The 20,698-nt window shown below is 47.9% G+C and overlaps 1 protein-coding gene across 2 annotated transcripts in view; it reads right to left on the bottom strand.

Annotated features, from left to right (window-relative positions):
- The window catches only part of HPS5 (HPS5 biogenesis of lysosomal organelles complex 2 subunit 2), a 594,029-nt gene that overhangs the window by 239,392 nt on the left and 333,939 nt on the right, over positions 1-20,698 (bottom strand). For both annotated transcript variants that reach the window (XM_078681077.1, XM_078681076.1), the window contains exon 14: positions 14,089-14,238. In XM_078681077.1, the coding sequence (XP_078537203.1) occupies positions 14,089-14,238 (150 nt within the window). The remainder of the gene's footprint in view (positions 1-14,088; positions 14,239-20,698) is intronic.

Genomic DNA, 20,698 nt, shown 5'->3' with positions numbered 1-20,698 from the left:
GTTACCTAGCCCAGGGGCTGCAGCTGCATAGGTCTGAAAAGACGTCGGGGATCTCGTTGCCGGACCAGGAGCCTGGAAGAAGGAAGTTGCTGGCAGGTGACCAGTGAAGAAAAGTTCGATGGATCCAAGCCTGGATCAAGGAAGAAGAAAACCTGAAAGCAGAGGGGACCAAGTTCTTGAATCACTAGCCAGTGATTAAGTGGGCACCAGGATGGCACCGGGCGAAGTCACCTCGACTAGGTGAGTGGGCGACGCTGGCTCTGCAGATCTCACGGACCAGGAGGCGTTGTCGGCGACCAGGATGGAGAGGCGAGCTGTCCCACGATGGATGAAGCTGTCGGCGTCGAAGTTACCCAGGATTGGGCAACAAGCCTTGGCTAATTCAAGCCCACGCGGTGGACTCAAAATGGCGTCTTGAGTGGACCAGGAGGGTCCGGGGTGCTCCTCTTTTGGAAGGGAGCAAGGGCCAGCCTGGAGCAACCAGACCAGCAGCAGAAATGTCGTCGGGCGTCGTTCAGAAGGCCACAAGCCAGCGGGCTAGTAGCCAAACAACGCGGTGAGCAGCAAAAAGCAGAAGGGCCCCACGCAGATCGTGGAGATGCTGGGAGGCTGCACTTCGGTGCTGGAGCTGCTCAGGGTCGGGGCTTCTCGGACCCCAAAGCACTCACCAGGAAATTACTCGGCGGGCTTGCTGGAAAGAAGTCGTGCAGTCTTGAAGATGGCCGGTCCCTCGAGGTCTCGTCACACCCACGAATCTCAGCGTGACTGATGATGCAGGTAGAGGTCAGAGGTGCCAGGGAAGCCGGTTCTCGTCGAGCTGGGCAGTCTTGATCCGGAGGAGAGACTTGCAGCAGACCGCAGTGTTCTTAAGATGGTGCCTGCGGATGCAGGGTGACTACTCCTTAGTCACAAGGGAGAAATCTTAGGAAGAAGTCTTGAGTTCCTTTCGTGGAAAGTAGTTTCAGGATTCAAAGATGATCTGATTTGGAAGGGGGCCAGTTCCTACCTTTATCCTGTAAAAAGGGGCTGGCACGCGACTAAGTCCTGCCCTAGGGGTGGGACTAGGAGGGGGGTGGTTACACCCACTTCCTTGGCGGGCTTTTCCCCAGCACAGGGTCTGGAGTGACCCTGGAACTGGTTCCAGCCAGCCTATGCACAGTGAGCACCGGGGTGCCACGTGCAGTCACCTTCCTCTAAAGCCCTGCCTACCTACAATACACAAAACCCTGTCTGGGACGGTGCTGGCACCGCCCCTGGCAGGAAACCCTTTGTCCTTATCTCCGGCTCTGGGAGGACTCCCAGCAGCAGGAGGGCAGACTTGTGTCTCGGTGGCAGCATCCATTTTGTGGAGCTGAGGCTCTGTTTGACTTTAACCGGGGTTACATACATGTCGTGTCCCTCTAGAAGGGTGGAATGCTAACCCAGTCGCCAGAATTGGCGAGGGGTTAGTATTCCAATTCGTATGACACCTTACTCGACATGTTTTGATAAAGCGATACCAGAGTTGGCATATAACCGCGAGGATTATAATGCACTTAAGAGTATATGGTATGCGATATCATGGAAACGGCTAAGGGATGGATCCCGAAAGCCGCAGACAGGCTCAGCTCATGCCAGAGCACCATCTCACACTATTCCAAGCACTCTGCCTTCAGGATTGTTAAGGCCTGCCATAGGAGTGACTGATAGGAGATCTGTGTGTCCATTTTAGGGTTAGATATAGGTATACTATATCTAAAGCAAAGGGTGATTACACCACCTTGCCCCAGCTGTCGTGCAGCCAGTTGTGTCAGATTTGGATGGCCAGCCAGGGGTGGCATAATACATGCTGCAGCCCCTGGTAGGCCCTGGGTACACCTATGCCCTGGGTACCTAAGGTACACTGTACAGGGACTGATAAGGTGACTCAGTATCCAATTAGATATGTACCTAAGGTACATGGAATCCATTTTACAGAGAGAGCAGTAGGCCTGGGGTCCTGAATAGCAGGGCCCCAGGTCAACTAAGTCAGAAAACCAGCAAAACACCAGGCAAAAAGTTGGGGGCAACCATAGTCAGGGATCTACCTTCCTACATAACCCCCCCCCCCCCCAAACGAAAGGAGATAAGGCTAGCCTTGCCAGGTAAGCCTATATTGCCTGAGTGGCCATATAAGGAAGTACCAGCACTGGCATGGTTACCCCCTATCTCATGGTCCACTAAGCAATCCCTCACCCTAAGGGTGTCTGAGGGTCTCCACCATAGGGAATCTCTACCTGTGGTGTGTTTTGGCAAAGTAAAAGGCTGGTGCTTAAATGGAGTACTGAAGTGAGGCTCCACTAATTTTGGGCTCAGCTTCCTCCAATCATTTTCCACCATATAGGCCTTTCTTTCCAAGACTGAGTTGTTTTGGGCTCTCAGGGCCAACCTCTGGCTACCTACAGCTGGAGGTTGGGTCCCTCTGTTTGGCTTACTGGAGGGACAGGTCAGGTTTGGGGCCCTCAGGTCCCAGGTTTGGCTGTGCCCAACAGTGTTCATCTGTGGGAGGTCCCTAACTAAATTTAAGGGGGATCCCTCAGGAGTCTGTTTTATTTTCACTTGGCTAGGATTACTAGCTTCAGTGCCCTTAATCTGCTGATTGGGGAATTCTTTTGGACAGGGGGCCCTTTGGGGTCCAACACTGGCCTCCCTGACCTCTACAGCCCTGGGCTGACTGAGGCAGGGTAGAGAGGGGCAGGTTACCTGCTCCAGACTGGGTCCCATCTTGGAAGGGTCCACTGACATCAGGGGTTCTGCCAGGCTAGGCCTGACTACCTCTGTGGCAGTTTCTTCACAAGGGGTCAGATCAGTTCCCTGAGGAGGCTGACCCTTTCCTAAAGTCTGGTGGGAGGGAGATTTCTCTTCCTCCTCAATGCTCTCTGTCTGAGTGGAGTGATCCATAGTTTCAGGCTTCACAACACTATCATCTGTCTGAGTTTGAGCTGTGGCCATCACAACTCTCCCAACCTTTTCAGGAGGGGGCTCAGTTTGGGTGTGGGCTGTTACCATGACAGTCTTGACAACCTGTTCTGGGAAGGAAGTTGTCTGAGATTGGGTTGTGACTGGCACAACCCTCCTGACCTGCTCAGGGAGGACATCTTGGACTGGGGCTGTGGCTATCACTGCCCCACTAACCTTACCATGGGTATTTACCATTTTAGAATGGGTTTCTTGCTCTACTTCAGCCCAGGCTGAGAGCTCCAAATCATTCCCCAGTAGGCAATCTACAGGCAAGTTTGGTGACACTGCCACTCTCTTGTGGCCAGTGACACCTCCCCAGCTGAGATTGACCACTGCCATGGGATGATCTCTCTGTACTCCATCAATATTGGTCACCTGGTATGTGGCACCAGGTAAAAGTTGCCTTGAGGGGACTAGACTCTCAGTCACCATAGTGATGCTAGCCCCTGTATCTCTATAGGCCTCAACTTTTATACCATTGATGAGGGGCTCCTGTCTGTACTTGCCCAAAGTGTTGGGACAAGTTGTGAAGTTGGCAAACCCCATGCCAGTCTCACAGACAAGAGTATCTAAGTTTGGGGACCTGGTTAGGCCAGAGTCCCCAGGAACTCCCAAAGTAAATGCACCCAAATTCTTGGGGGCACTCCCACCACCTGGGGGATTACTACTAGTAGTAACAGGAGGTTTGGGAATGTTACTTGGGGGTATGTTTTCCTTATTGTTATTCTTTGGGCAACTGCTGTCAGTTTTTAAATGACCTACCTGTTTACAGGGATAACAATAAGGTTTCTTCTGGTTGTTGGAAGGATTTTGGGACCCACCCCCCTCAGAGGATTTTTGGGGCCCTGATGTGGTTTGATCTGTAGATTTATTCCCACCCTTCTCTTGAGGCTTGGTTGATTCCTTTTTCTGGTCACCACCTTGGTTCTTGGGCCTAATCCTGGTTCTGACCCATTTGTCTGCCCTCTTACCCAATTCTTGTGGAGAGGTCAGATCAGAGTCTACCAGGTGCTGGTGTAATAACTGGTTCTGACAATTATTTAAGACTTGCTCTCTCATAATAAGATTATACAATCCTGTGAAGTCAGTAACCTTGCTACCCAGTAGCCAGCCTTCCAGAGCCTTAGTGGCACAATCAACAAAGTCAGACCAGTCCTGAGACTGAGTTTTCTGGGTGTCTCTGAACAGCAACCTGTACTGCTCAGTGGTTAAGCCAAACCCATCAACCAGTGCATTTTTCAGGACCTGGTAATCATTAGCATCCTCCACTCTTGTAGTGAGGAGCTTATCTCTACCTTTACCATCAAAGGAGAGCCACAGTATAGCTGCCCACTGACTTTGGGGAATGCACTGCACAGTGCAGGCCCTCTCCAAAGCAGCCATCCATTTCTGGATGTCATCCCCTTGCTTAAAGGGGGGCACTATCTTAGTCAGGTGTTTAGTATCTAAACCCTTCTCTCTATCTCTTGGGAGATTGCTGCCACCAGTGGGAGCTAACCCACTCATCTGCTGCTCTCTTGCCAGGGCAAGCTTCTCTTTGGCCAGGGCAATTTCTTCCCTTTCAATCCTCAGTTCAGCTTGTCTCATCCTAGCTTCATGCTCCCTTCTCTGAGGGGAAGTAAATCTCCTCTGTGGAGGATTCCTTCTCCCCTGAGAAGAGGCATTAGAGTGCAGAGATCTATTGGAGTCCCTAGAAAGAGATCTATCTCTCCTAACTCCAAGGTTAGGCCCACTTCGGGTTAGTACTGGGGGTCCCCCAGATCCTAGCCCAAGTAAGTCTAAGTTGGTCCTGGTTAGCCTTCTGACTACCTCAAGACCTTTGTCTACCTCATCCCCAGAGAGTTCCTCCTGATCCTCCTCCTCCTCAACTGCAGTAGCAGTGTTGGGGAGGTCTGGATGCCCAGAGGTTCCCTCTAAGGCTGGCATATTCCCATCTAGCTGAGAAAGCTTTCTCGCATCATAAGTCTCTAAGAGACCTATTAAAAAGGGAATGGTGGGGTTAGACCCCTGCTTCAGTTTTCTGGAGACACAGATTTGTCTCATCTCCTGGAAACTGAGAGCTGCATATCTTGAAGTGACCTGTGGAGGGTCAACACTGACCAGGGGAGTCTCAGTAGAATCTCCCTGGGTAGACATGCTTTTCTAGTGAGGTGTAAGTGGTGCACTTACCTACACTATATGTTTGCCTACTGATCCCTTGCTAGAGTTGTAGTTTAGGGTGTGCTAGGCCCTAGGAGCTACAACAGCTGGTTCAGTAGAACTCAGAGTATTCTAAGCTAAGTTATATGTACCTTTAGTACTTATGTGATCTTTCACAAGATATTCTTAGGGCATGTGTGGTAAAACAACAGCAAGCTCAAATCCCAACCGCTGCTCACCAATGTGAGAAGTTGGCCTGATGTGCAGTGTTCACTATTCTAGTGATCACTATATATCAGTCCAAACAACCCTTATTGATGATTGGTTGTAAGTCAACCTTATAGACCAGCTATCCTAGTAGCATGGATACGAGCAGTCTAAGGCTAAGACTCTAGAGGGCGTGTTAAGCCAGCTGTTTTACCATCACCTTACCCCTTGAACACCCAGTGAAAGGACACCACACAAGTGTTATGAAAATAAACAATGTATTTATTAGAATCACAACAACCCTGTACTCTTTATGAGGACAGGGTGCTAGGCACACAACAAAACTCTTACGAAAATACTTAAGTTAGCACGGTATACACAAATGCCCGAGGGGCACGAAAAACCATATATTCTAAAAGTGGAATGCGAAATTACTAGCAGGTAAGTACAGTACTAATAGGCTTTGGAATCGCTAGGACTAGACTAGGGAATCGTTAGATTACTTCTAGGAGACCTAGGGGACTCGGGTGCAGAGTGTGCACTCTCACGCGGGATGCGGGACAAAGTCTATGGAAGCTAGTAAAGGCAAAGTTAGTGTTCACGGGCGAACCCGACCTGGTAGGAAGAAAACGACAGTGGATCCTGACCCTAGGATAGTGAGGCTATGCTGGGACACCGAAGTGCCGAAGTTACCTAGCCCAGGGGCTGCAGCTGCATAGGTCTGAAAAGACGTCGGGGATCTCGTTGCCGGACCAGGAGCCTGGAAGAAGGAAGTTGCTGGCAGGCGACCAGTGAAGAAAAGTTCGATGGATCCAAGCCTGGATCAAGGAAGAAGAAAACCTGAAAGCAGAGGGGACCAAGTTCTTGAATCACTAGCCAGTGATTAAGTGGGCACCAGGATGGCACCGGGCGAAGTCACCTCGACTAGGTGAGTGGGCGACGCTGGCTCTGCAGATCTCACGGACCAGGAGGCGTTGTCGGCGACCAGGATGGAGAGGCGAGCTGTCCCACGATGGATGAAGCTGTCGGCGTCGAAGTTACCCAGGATTGGGCAACAAGCCTTGGCTAATTCAAGCCCACGCGGTGGACTCAAAATGGCGTCTTGAGTGGACCAGGAGGGTCCGGGGTGCTCCTCTTTTGGAAGGGAGCAAGGGCCAGCCTGGAGCAACCAGACCAGCAGCAGAAATGTCGTCGGGCGTCGTTCAGAAGGCCACAAGCCAGCGGGCTAGTAGCCAAACAACGCGGTGAGCAGCAAAAAGCAGAAGGGCCCCACGCAGATCGTGGAGATGCTGGGAGGCTGCACTTCGGTGCTGGAGCTGCTCAGGGTCGGGGCTTCTCGGACCCCAAAGCACTCACCAGGAAATTACTCGGCGGGCTTACTGGAAAGAAGTCGTGCAGTCTTGAAGATGGCCGGTCCCTCGAGGTCTCGTCACACCCACGAATCTCAGCGTGACTGATGATGCAGGTAGAGGTCAGAGGTGCCAGGGAAGCCGGTTCTCGTCGAGCTGGGCAGTCTTGATCCGGAGGAGAGACTTGCAGCAGACCGCAGTGTTCTTAAGATGGTGCCTGCGGATGCAGGGTGACTACTCCTTAGTCACAAGGGAGAAATCTTAGGAAGAAGTCTTGAGTTCCTTTCGTGGAAAGTAGTTTCAGGATTCAAAGATGATCTGATTTGGAAGGGGGCCAGTTCCTACTTTTATCCTGTAAAAAGGGGCTGGCACGCGACTAAGTCCTGCCCTAGGGGTGGGACTTGGAGGGGGGTGGTTACACCCACTTCCTTGGCGGGCTTTTCCCCAGCACAGGATCTGGAGTGACCCTGGAACTGGTTCCAGCCAGCCTATGCACAGTGAGCACCGGGGTGCCACGTGCAGTCACCTTCCTCTAAAGCCCTGCCTACCTACAATACACAAAACCCTGTCTGGGACGGTGCTGGCACCGCCCCTGGCAGGAAACCCTTTGTCCTTATCTCCGGCTCTGGGAGGACTCCCAGCAGCAGGAGGGCAGACTTGTGTCTCGGTGGCAGCATCCATTTTGTGGAGCTGAGGCTCTGTTTGACTTTAACCGGGGTTACATACATGTCGTGTCCCTCTAGAAGGGTGGAATGCTAACCCCGTCGCCAGAATTGGCGAGGGGTTAGTATTCCAATTCGTATGACACCTTACTCGACATGTTTTGATAAAGCGATACCAGAGTTGGCATATAACCGCGAGGATTATAATGCACTTAAGAGTATATGGTATGCGATATCATGGAAACGGCTAAGGGATGGATCCCGAAAGCCGCAGACAGGCTCAGCTCATGCCAGAGCACCATCTCACACGATTCCAAGCACTCTGCCTTCAGGATTGTTAAGGCCTGCCATAGGAGTGACTGATAGGAGATCTGTGTGTCCATTTTAGGGTTAGATATAGGTATACTATATCTAAAGCAAAGGGTGATTACACCACCTTGCCCCAGCTGTCGTGCAGCCAGTTGTGTCAGATTTGGATGGCCAGCCAGGGGTGGCATAATACATGCTGCAGCCCCTGGTAGGCCCTGGGTACACCTATGCCCTGGGTACCTAAGGTACACTGTACAGGGACTGATAAGGTGACTCAGTATCCAATTAGATATGTACCTAAGGTACATGGAATCCATTTTACAGAGAGAGCAATAGGCCTGGGGTCCTGAATAGCAGGGCCCCAGGTCAACTAAGTCAGAAAACCAGCAAAACACCAGGCAAAAAGTTGGGGGCAACCATAGTCAGGGATCTACCTTCCTACACCAAAGTACCGAAAAAGACCCTACAGCATCAACTATTTACAAAATGCAAAAATCCTGCAATCCATGCTGAAACATGACTGACAGTTCCAAACTGTTATCACTTTGTTTCTCCTGTGATGTTATTGATCATTGGCGGGCTATCCAGATTAGTAGGGTAGGGAAATTTATTGTAGGTACTTGAATTAAATCCTATGAAGAAATATCCCTGCCTGCCCTTTGGTTTGGTGCATTTTACTGGTTTTGGTATAATTCATTTGTCTCAGATTTTAAATCTTTACCTATGGCTGACATTAATGCATCAGAAACCCTAGTTAAGAAGCTGTTATCGTCAGGCAAGTCTGGAGATTCCCTTAGCTCACTGTATAAGGAATTTGACCTCAACCATACTCAAGTCATTGAGGAGATCTGTGCTAAATGGAAGTGCTGCACTAGTGTTATTATGGACTGGGAAAGATGGCATGAGTACTTCAGTTTGGTGCTCTCTCAGTTTAGGGGCTAAGTTTCAAATAAAGTTGTTTTACAATGACTAAATGCTGTATTATACCCTTGGTGGACTCACTAAAATGTTCCAGTCAATTAGAGGATAATACCCCAGGTGTGAAAAACAAGGGGCTAGGAATATATTTTTGGATCATGTGTGGTTTTGGAAGATTACTGGACTCCGATCTTTGCTCAGGTTTCAGTTCAAGTAGGTAAACAGGTTGAACCATCACCTCTTTTGACACTCTGTGTCTCTTTTTGGTGGTTGCCCGTTCAATTATTACTAAACACTGGAAGTCTCCCATTGGTCCTATGTTAAAGATAGTCAATGAAAGGGAGCTTTGGTACCATATTCAGATCAAGAAAAATCACACACTACAGGAAAATAGGGGACATTTTTGCTTCAGAGTCAGAAAGTGGATACGCTCTCACACAAGACCACCTGGGAGATTATGGTTTGGAAGTCTACTCCGCACAGGTGTAGGGTAACATTCTGGCATGTTAAGTTTGGGCAAGCATTATTTAACTTAAGTATATTAGGCACAGGGTACTTAATTAGTTTGCTGCTGTTTCTGGAATACATACATTAAGACCTTTAGATGAGGTGAGATGGGAAGGTAGGTGTTTGCCATACCTGGGGGTTAGAATTTATCATGAGGCAGCTGACTTCCTTGAGGGTAACATAAGGCGGGCCCTGCTCACCGCCAAGAGTAACCTTGACTTCTGGGCCTCTCCGCCTTTGTCGGTTGCGGGACGTGTGGCATTATTAAAAATGATAACCCTCCCCATCTACTTTATTATTTTGTTACCCTGCCGATTTGGATACCTGGAAAGTATTTCGCCCAACTCAACTCTATGGTTTCGAGCTTCTTGTGGGGAACGGGAAGACGGAGAGTAGCTCTGCCGACCATGATGCGCCCATGTCGGGAAGGGGGCTTTGCGGCGCCTGATTTCGAGGCTTATTACCATGCGGCCCAGTTTCAATGGTTCGCACAGCTGGGAAGCTGGGAATGGAGGCGGACCAGAGAGGCAGGGACCTAGGGCTCCGCCACTTGAGTTCGATTTTGCTACAGCTTCCAGTGCGGGAAAGGGAGGTGTCCAGGGAGCTCTGGGTCTTGAGGCAGTGTTGGGGTAGGGCTCTGCGACACACTAAAGGGAGCCAAGCCTAATGCCCCGAGATTCCGGTGTGGTTCTGCGTGGAGCTTCCCCACGGAGGAGACTGGCAGCGGCTACATGAATGGGAGGAGCTGGGGATCGCCTCCATTGGCGATCTGTATGAAGATGGTACACTTCTACCATGTCAAGATCTCATGCAGAGGCATGAACTACCTGCTCAGGACTTACTATTACACGCGGGTGTAATGGCCGCCGTGCGCAAGCACTGAAAAAAAGGGTTGGAGGAACCACGGGTCTTCCTCCCTTGCCAATATGTGGTCACCTCCACAGGTAAGATCAAGGCAGTGACGTGTTTATATCGGAGGCTGTCGCAGTGCTTGAGGACTCCTCTAGAGTAATTGCGTGTTAAGTGGGAAACTGACCTGGGAACGCCTATAGAGGAGAAACCCTGGGAATTGCTAATGGAACGGGCCTGGAAGTGTTCCCGAAACGCGAGATTTCAACTTATCCAATTCTATGTGTTTCATCGGGCGTATCTTACGCTTCACAAAATTAATGAGTTCTTTGGCTCCCACGCTACCTGCCCACGATGCAGACTGGAGGGGGCAGAATTCATGCATATGTTCTGGGATTGTCCATTGCTTCAGGGATACTGAGGGGAGGTACTGGCCAAATTGACAGAGGTGACGGACTTGCAGCATACTCCAGGGGTGTGCCTGTTACATTGGTTTCCCCACACTTCCCGCAACAAAACCACCAGTAGGTTACTGGACCTGGGATTAGTTCTAGCCAAGCGGGAAATCACCAGCTATTGGAAGGTGGTCATGGCCCCCTGTGTTGTGCGCTGGCTACCAGACTTTATAAAGTGGGCGGAATGCGAGGGGACAATCCGGCTCCAACTAGCTCGGAGGACTGACAATGACAAATTGTGGGACGCGGCGAGATCCTGGGTGGCGATGGTAGATCTGCTTAAAAACCCGACTGACGATGATGACTGATCTCTCTAGCTATGCGTGCCCTCTTTTCTACATGTGATCGCAACAATAAGAAGCAAGGTGAGAGAATGGGGGGGGTTGATCGTGAAGGTGGATGCGTCCTCTCAGAGGAGATGTGGGCTACTGTCCTAGGACTCAAATGGAGTGTGCGGAACGCATAATGAGCAATAAATGCGCTGTTAGGGAAGTGACATGTCTGAGGGTAGGGGGGAGGTAAGGTTAGGTGGGAGGGTTCCGGGGGGGGGGAGTGGAGTTGAGGGGGGGGAGGAGATGTTCTTTGTTCTCTGTTCTAATGCATAGAGGCGGACAGTGCTGCCACAAGCATGGAGCAGCGTGATTCAGCCCTGTAGGACTGTACCTCAGGTACTAGGATATGCCTCTTGCCACAGGAAAGGCCTCACCCCTTATGTGGAACAGACTGACGGACCAAACAAGGTTAGCCGAGATGAGACAAAGTCATTATAGGGGCTCAACTATGAGACAAATGCTGCAAGGCCAATGTATTGTGTATGAATATGTACGAGAAATGTTTGAGCACACTATGAAAACTTAATAAGTCTGTTTAAAAAAAAATAAAATAAGACCTTTAGATGAGATTTGCACTTTAGCAGAGTTTCATAGGAAAACTGCTGGTTACTGGGCATGGTAGCATTCCAGTTTGTTAAGCACTGACGAGCACTATTGACACTATCATACCAAGCCGCAGGTTTTTCGATTCGTTGCAGTGGGTATAGGGTTGTTCAATTATGCACTTTAGTTGGCACTTGCTCTTTAGGAGAGCTTTCTTATGGGGTATTGGAAGATCAATTGGTTTAAGTGATGTTTATATTGATTTGTGTGACAGTTTGAGGATTATATATATTACTTTGCAATGTATACCAGGGACCCACTCCTATAGCAACTTCATTACTTTTCATACCGTAAGTACAGTCTAAGAAGTATTGCCTATGTCTTGTACTGGCTCACTTTTCTTTTTCTTAGCCTCACTCTGATTACCCTTTTTTCTATCATAGCTTCAGCTCTCTCTCTGGCTCGTTGTATCCCCAGGAGTACTGATGATGATCCTGCCATTTTTATTGGGATCGAAATGCCCTCGACTTTTTTGTTGATACCCTTGTTGATCATGAATTATCACTTGAGTTTGCCACCTTTAAATAGAGCACCAAGAAAGTTTATTTTGCACCAATATTCACTGCACCGATATGTGTCTAAACTCCTTTAAATACACTTTATTCCCCATTAGTTTTTTTGCATCTAAAGTATTGTTACTAGGGACCAGTGTGTTTTTGATACATTCAAAAAGACCAAAGAACACATGAATTATGGGATTAGCTTGCTGTTTTGCCAGAGGGTCACAAAAACAATGGAAGAGTAGTGAACTACATGAGAAGGGGAATAAGGATTGAATTTCCTAGTGGCCTGTTGGAATCACAAGAGAGAGACTGCAGAAAGAGAAAGCACAGCAGTTAGAAGAGTCGTGGTTTGTAGTCATACAATGCCTTCTAGTGCACTAATTTTTCCTTAGCACAGAGAAGGGCGAGATATCCATTGGTAGGACATGACAAACATATGTGGGTTTTTTGTAGTGATGTTCCTCTGTTCGATATGTCTCTGTAGGTCTCTTTTGAGATTGCCCAGGAGAACTGTCTACCTTGGAAATCTTATAAGAGCATTTCTTTGCAGCTGGAGCATCTTCTTCAAAGTAGTTAGCGAAGACAGAACAGACAGCCCAAGAGTTGGACTTGTAGTGAGCTCAGAATCAGGTCGAGTTAACTCTGAAGTGGCAACAGGTGGAGAGGCACTAAAAAACTTTTTTCAAAAAGAAGTATTTGGCTGTCATATTCTATGGAAACCTTAAGAAGTTTAGGAAATGGCTATAAGGCACTGTTTCTCTTCTAGGTCTCTGCTTAATGACGATATGAAGCTTGAACTCTATACTTGGATAAGAAAAGGGGAAACCTTAAATGATAGTGATAACCTCAAGGCTGAGAAGGACCATGACATTGCTGAAAGACTAAGGGTCAACTCAAGAATATTTAGACTCCCTGGTCATTAGGGCATGCAAATGACGCGACACCAGGCACCACATAGTCAAACAGGAGATTAAAAGATTATTCTAAATCAGACTCTAGGATTGTTCAATCTTGTCCTTTTGCAAGACAGAGGATGAGACACTGGCCATTTTGACAACCTTTCTCAGGTTTTGCAAATTTCTGCAGTTTTGGATCAGAAGTGCACCCCCTCTCTTTATCACTCAATCTCCTGCATGGCGTGCTTTGAACACATTCCTTAAGAGTGTAAGAGTCAGTAGGACAGATCATGCAAATATCAAAGAAATGTCTTGCTTATATAAGAGAGGAATTTCTTACAAAGAATGGGTATGGTGACAGAGAAGAACCGAGGAGAGAAGACCCTTCAATAGAACATTGTAACAACCACCATAACGTGAGAAATAGGTTGCAAACACCAGTAAATGTCCTCAGATGTTAAGCTGAAAACTGATATTTCATAAAAAAAAAGTAATAACATTCAAGGAAGGCGTGTTTGGGATCCTGACTCATTTAGAAGGAGAAATAAACCATCTGACTGCATTCCTTCCGGAGAATTATGGAACAAGTCAACTTATCTTGTCATTAAGGGAGGAGAATCAGTTTAAGTGTACAATACTATTTTCTGCTTTCTTTTTGAAACACAGTGTTTTGGTATTATTGTAAGTCAATCTACTTGTGCATGTTTAATTTGTCTTCCTAATGTAACACAATAGTCAGAAATGTTACTTTGTTCTGTTTAAATCGATTTCAATTAGAAAATGCAAGTAAAAAAATGTGTTCAGGATCATGCAAACATGCAGAAATATTCTACGTTTTATGAAAATCAGACCAATGCATGGAGGTGAACTAGCTCTGTTAATCAGGCAATTTTTATTATTGTGCACAGCAAAACTCAAAGAATGACAGAGAAGGTGGGTGGGATGGGGAGGGGGTTCATCATGAGCAGCTGCTACCCTCACTTGAAAAGCTAATAACTGAGGGAGGGTTGATATCTTTGACAATAACCTGTGTTTCAGTATCGGTTGAAACACTTTGGTCTATATATTATCATATGATATGTATCAGTTTGTAATGGTGTGACCTAAAGGCAAGGGTGGTATGGTCTATGATGCCTTCATTGTGGGAATCCAAAACATTTAGTATACTTTATAGAATTTTTTACATGGGAGGGCAGAGTTTTACATTCAATTTCAATAGTACAGCTTCTAATTTTATCACCAGATCACAGTTTGAATAATTTATGAAAGGATGTGAGAAGAAAAATTACAGCTCATTGTATTAGACCAGAGGTCTCTTGTTTAAATTCATTCATTTTATAATTTAACTTAACAGCTTCCAAAATAATTATCTACACTCACTCATAGTCCATCTCTTCTGTGTCTTCTAAAACAGAGACTGCTGCTTCCATGTTCTGCTCTTCATCTTTCAACTCTAACCTGGGGCGGATCTCAGGGTTTACATGAAATGTCCCAATCTTTTCTGTAGTCTTCCGTACAAAACTTGAAACACTGCAAGGCAAATGTTCAAACATTCACGTAATATGACAGAAAAAGAATACCAGTGCAATGCGCATGAGTTATGGAAACATTCAAAAGACAAAAATACTGTATTCAGTGTATGGCAACAATACAATCAGCTACATATTTGATGGTTTGGAAAGACTTTTTTAGTGAGGGAAATATTCCTGCTCTCTTGTGACACAGAAAGCTTTCTGATAGCATGAGATGGAATATGCTACTTACCAGTATGCATCTCTTCTTGGCATGTAGGGCTGCTGACATTTATATCTATGCATAGATCGCCGCCTAGTGTTGGGTCCGGATGATTGCACATTGTTGTCCTGGAAGAGTCTTCGAAGTATCACGAGATAGGTGGCTCCTCCCTTGGACCACAGTGCGCATGGGCATCCCCTCCATGCTCAGATTGTTTTTCGCCATTGTGGCAGAGATGGAGTGTGATATAGTAAGTGATGACCATGCGTTAGAATGAGTGTGAATGCTATAGCTGCGACAGGCACCGGGGAGGAGGGCGGGCGATATAAATGTCAGCAGCCCTACATGCCAAGAACAGATGCATACTGGTAAGTAGCATATTCCGTTCGAGGCATGTGGGCTGCTGAATTTATATCTAAGCATAGAATAAATAGCAGTACCCTCCTTATTGGCGGTTGCCCGTGCCAGCTGCAGCAGTCTGAAAGAGAGTTCTGAGAACAGCCTGCTGTTTTGAGTGTACATCCACGCAGTAGTGTTTGGTGAATGTGTGTATGGTGGTCCATGTAGCTGCTCTACATATGTCCTCTAGAGGAATGTTACCTAGGAAAGCCATGGATGCCCCCATTTTGCATGTGGAATGCGCTCTTGGGGGAACTGTTAACATGCGTTTAGCCTTTTGATAACAGATCTGGATGCACTTAACAATCCATCTGGCTATACCGGATTTAGAAATTGGGTTGCCTTTGTGTTGTGGAGAGAAGGCAACGAATAGTTGTTTAGTTTTCCTGAAGTCTTTAGTTCCGTCTATGTAATACAGGAGAGCCCTTTTAACATCAAGTGTGTGTAGTGCTCTGTCTGCCACTGAATCAGGATTTGGGAAGAATATAGGTAATTGGATAGTTTGGTTAATTTAGAACTGTGAAACTACCTTGGGCATAAACTTGGGGTTGGTGCGCAGAACAGCCCTATTAGCATGAATTTGAATGAAAGGTTCCTGAATAGTGAGGGCTTGCAGCTCACTAACTCGTCGTAGTGACGTAATTGCGACCAGAAAAGCCACTTTCCATGTGAGAAATTGTATTTCACAAGAGTGGAGAGGTTCAAATGGTGGGCCCATGAGCCTGGTGAGGACTATGTTGAGGTTCCAAACCGGCGAAGGCGGGTGTCTTGGAGGAATGACCCTTTTTAGTCCCTCCATAAATGCTTTAATGGCTGGCACTCTGAAAAGGGATAGGTGCTGTCTATTTTGAGATAAGCCGCCATTGCTGCTAAATGTATCCTGATGGAACTATACGCTAGGTTACACCTGTACAGGTGCAGCAAATAGCATATGATGTTTTGCGTGGAAGCATCAAGTGGATTTATGTTATGATTGGAGCAATAGATAACAAAACGCTTCCATTTTGCCGCGTAGCAGGCCCTGGTGGTAGGACGCCTAGCCTCCTTTATGATGTCCATACAGTCAGGAGGCAGGTGGAGGTAGCCAAACTCTATGACCTCAGGAGCCATATTGCAAAGCTCAACTGCTGCGGATCTGGGTGCTGAATGTCTCCATGGCTCTGAGTGAGGAGACTGGGTGTGAGTCTTAGGCGCTGGTGGGGAACCACGGAAAGTTCTAGGAACGTGGTGAACCATGCCTGTCTTGCCCACGTTGGAGCAACCAGGATGAGCGTCATGGAGTGTTGCCTCAGTTTGCGTGCCACTAGCGGTATGAGTGTGTGCTGGAGGAAAGGCGTACGCAAATTTGTTCGACCAGTTCATCCATATCGCATTGCCCTGAGACTGCGGGAACCTGGCGGCGAAGGCGCGGCATTTTGCGGTTTCGTGTGTGGCGAAGAGGTCTATCTCTGGATGACCCCACTGCTGGAAATTTGGCTGGAGCACTGAGGGATGTATCTCCCACTCGTGCATTTGGTGGCTGTGTCTGCTGAGCAGATCCGCCATCTGGTTGTCCTTGCCCGGGAGGTGTTCCGCCATGAGGAACATGTTCCTCTGAATGGCCCACTTCCACATGCACTGCGCCAGGTGTGACAATTGTGGGAAGTGTGTCCCTCCCTGCTTCTGGATGTAATACATGGCAGTCATGTTGTCCGTCCGGATCAACACGACTTTGTTGCAGAGATGCAACTGGAATGCCTTCATCGCCATGAAGATTGCCATCAGTTCCAATAGGTTGATGTGCATGTTCTGCTGTTGCGGTGTCCATAGTCCCTGCACTGTATAGTGGAGGACATGCGCCCCCCAGCCCTGGAGAGATGCGTCCGTTGTCAGTACTATCTGTGGCACAGGCTCTTGGAACGGTCGTCCCCTGCAAAGGTTTTGTGTGTTCCACCAATGCAGAGAGTTGTATGCACGAACGGTCACCAACACTAGGTCTTTCAGCTGTCCATGAGCCTGGTTCCACTGGCGTGCCAAGCATTCCTGAAGCGGACGCATATGTAGCCTCGCGTGGGGGACTATAAAGATGCAGGAGGCCATCATGCCTATTAGTTGCATGAACACCTGCGCCGGGAGTGAGTGTTGTGGCCTGAATTTTTGAATGAGCACTCGCATGCTGTTGACTCTTGCTGAGTTTGGTTGCGCTGTGGCAGCGAGCGTGTTTATTTCCGCGCCTAGGTACTGCTGTACATGTGCGGGTTGAAGATGGGACTTTTGGTAATTGAGCCAAAATCCCAGAACGTGTAGGAGGTGAATTGTGCGGGACATGTGGTCGGCACACTGCTGGGCTGACTTTGCCTGTACAAGCCAGTCGTCCAGATACGGATAGACATGGATGTGTTGCCGCCGAAGATGCGCGGCAACTGTTGCTAAGCACTTTGTAAACACTCTGGGGGCCATAGTGACCCCGAAAGGCAGGACTTTGAACTGGTAATGCTGGTTGTTGATGGTGAACCTGAGATATTTCCTGTGACTGGGGTGAATGGGAATGTGGAAGTAGGCATCCTTTAGATCTAATGTTGCTAGGAAATCTCCTTGACTGAGCAACGGCAGAACTTGCTGTAACGTTAGCATGTGAAAGTGTTCTGACAGGATGTATTGGTTTAGAGGTCTGAGGTCTAGAATGGGCCGTAGAGACCCGTCTTTCTTTGGGATTAAGAAGTACAGTGAGTACACCCCTGTACTCTGCTGTTTTAAAGGCACGAGTTCTATGGCGCCTTTTTGCAGCATGGATATGACTTCCTGCTGCAATAAGTCCATGTGCTCGGCGGACATAGGACGGTGCCTTGCGGGTATGTTGGGTGGAGTGGATGTCAGTTCTAGACAATAACCGTGTTGTATAAGTTGTCTCACCCACCTGTCCGTGGTCATGCTTTCCCAGACTGGCAGGAACTGCTGGAGTCTCCCCCCGACCGGTGTTATATGGTCAGGGGGCAGTGACAAGACGTCACTGCTTGTTAGTGGTGGAGGACCTAGTATTATTATTTCCACGTCCTCTGCTCTTGCTGCTGTTCCCACGGTATCCACCCCTATTGTTCTTGTTATAGGTGGTTTGTGTGCCCACCTTGGTGTACTGGGCTTGTTGCGACGCTTGTCCTCTTGAGGCTCCGCTGTTACCGGAGCGACGAAAGGAACCGCCAAACAGGAAGTCAGGGTTTATTGGCTGATTGAGCAGGGTAGTTTGGATCTCCGACTTAAATCCAGATATGCGGAGCCAGGCATGCCTCCTGAGCATGACACTAGTGTTTATGGCCCTAGCTGCTGTGTCGGCTGCATCCAACGCGCACTTAATGGGCGCGTTGGAGATTAACTTCCCTTCTTGTATAAGCATTTCTGCCCCTTCCTTATAAGCATCTGGCAGGTGTTACAGTAACTGCTCTAACGTGTCATAGTGTGCCCTGTCATATCTTGCTAACAGGGCCTGGGTATTGGAGATTCTCCAAATATTAGCAGCTTGAGCTGCCACACGTTTTCCAGAGGCCTCCAAGATCTTGGACTCTTTGTCCGGAGGAGGAGGAGGAGCATCACCCATTGTCTGAGAGTTCGCTCTTTTGCGAGCATTAGCCACTACTAAGGAGTCCAGTGGGAGTTGTCCCTTGATGTAGGTAGGATCCACAGGCGCAGGCGGTACTTCCTCTCAATTCTTGGGTTCACCACCCTTGCTTTAGTGGGCTCTTTAAAAATGTCACTTGCCTGTTTGAGCACACCTTTGAGCATAGGCAGAGTTTTCATAGACCTTTCTGAAGTGGAGAACGTATCAAAAAGAAAGTCTTCCTCCACTGGGTCAGCGTGCATATCTACGTCATGGTTATGTGCCGCCCTCTCAATCAGTGCGTTGAACGCAGCAGTATCTTCAGTAGGCGAAGGCTTGATAGCATATGAAAGAGTATCAGCAGGGTCCACAGTGTCAGCATATGTGTGGCTCAGCAGGGTCCACAGTGTCAGCCCACGGCTGGGACTCATCTTGATCAGTATCCATGGGATAGTTAAACTGGTCCTCATTGTCCGCTTCTTCCACATCCTCAGTGACATTTGTGGGAGAGTAGGTATAGTCCTGATCATATGATTGCATGGGCTCAAAAAGAACAGGAGAGGTGGTAGAGTCTCTCTTTTTCTTTAGCGGTATCCGATAATGTTCCATAGGCGCTTCAGGCCTGATCTTACGCTTGTAAATGGTGAGTCGACCCGATTCGGAGTCGATGTACAGTTTGGACTGGTTGTCGTGGGACGGTGGCTGAAACACAACGTCGTCTGACCGAGGCTGAGTGGTTGTGGCAACCGACGCCGACTTGGAAGAGTCGGTAGCCTGTGTATGTTGAACCTGTTTAGGCCGTGCTGTTGGGGGCAGTCCGAACTTCATCGGCGCCGTAAGCATCGGCGCCGGACTGACTTTCTTCGATGGAGTCGGTGTCTTCGATTCGACCGACTTCGACAGTTCAGTGCGTTTGAGGCTGTGCGTCGATTCGAGCCGTTGCTGCGCATTCGGGTCTTTCGATCCAACTTTCGGCTTCGGGTCGAAGGCCTTGACCAGTGAAAAAGAGATAATTCCCTTGAAGATGATTACAACACAAGCTAAAACTTAGCCTTAAGGAACATTCTATCTATAACAACTCATATAGGCACAGAAGTGTAAGGATTAACAGATTTATTAAACTCAAAGTATGATTAAAAACAATTCATTAACACATTTATTACAAATTGTGGTACCTAAAAAAATATGGAACAATAATAACACTTGTATTGTGACCTGCACAAAACAAAGGACAGACAAAAATTTGTAAAACACATAAATGGTAAAATACAAATTGTACATTAAAAGAAATCCCGGTTGTATACACCACTGTTTTATCACTAGAAATTGTTAGATATAAACGTTAATGGTGCAGGTTTTAATTGTACTATACAGGTGCGTCGACGCGTTTCGGTGGTTTTGTGTAACTGTAGTCCACCTTTATCAAGACATTCTTTGGTTGTCTGTCGAATTTGAGGGGTCTGTACAATTTCCCTATTACTAAGGTCCTTGAGAGTCTTATTAATCTCTGAGGTGCGACGTATTTGTGAAAGTTGTTAAAATTCGGACAGTTCTATTTAGATAGATTATGATGACAATCCTCATGTGGGATTCGTTTATCGCACATCTCTTTGGAGATATATTGGAGGACCAAAAATGGAAATTCTACTGACGATCCTCTACTGTGGGTTGCTCGTCGTGGATCTGTGTTGATATAAAAATCTTGCAGTGGGCTTGAAAATAGAACTTAGAATTGTCGTATTCCTGAATTACGAGGACTCTGTGTTTCAGCTCAGTGGAGCTATTGTATTTAAAAGCAGGAAATTTCAAATGGATGCCGCTGCTATCGGGACCAGGTTGCCTCCGAAAGCCGAGTGCTCCCGCTCATAGAAGGGATTCCGTGTTGCGTACCTTGACCAACAGTGGCTTCTTTGTCTTCGGATCGATGGTCTTTTGGGCCTCGAGTCCTTCGGAAGAGCCGCCATCTTTGGAGCCGGAAGTCGACGTCAACGGGAGCGCGAACGTACGTTTCGACTTGGAATGTTCCAAAGTCGTCGAGTCGACGTTTTTTTTTAACCAGTGTCGGATTCGCTTTCTTGTCTTTTGGTTTCGGTTTCGATTTAGATTTGTCCACCGAGCGTGGTCGATCGACCGATGGCTCTTTGGAAATGTTCTTAGTCGGGCCTTGAAGCGAGACTAGAGAACGGTGTTGAAGATCTTGGCTAAGGCCTTCCGGCGATGCCTCGACCTGAGCCGTGGAAGAGTCTTTATGAGGCCCCGCTACTGCGGTTGGGCCTAGCTCCTCGC

Source organism: Lissotriton helveticus, chromosome 3_1 (genome assembly GCF_964261635.1).
Source record: "Lissotriton helveticus chromosome 3_1, aLisHel1.1, whole genome shotgun sequence".
In the NCBI taxonomy this organism is placed as follows: domain Eukaryota; kingdom Metazoa; phylum Chordata; class Amphibia; order Caudata; family Salamandridae; genus Lissotriton; species Lissotriton helveticus.
This window is presented reverse-complemented; position numbering and strand designations above follow the sequence as displayed.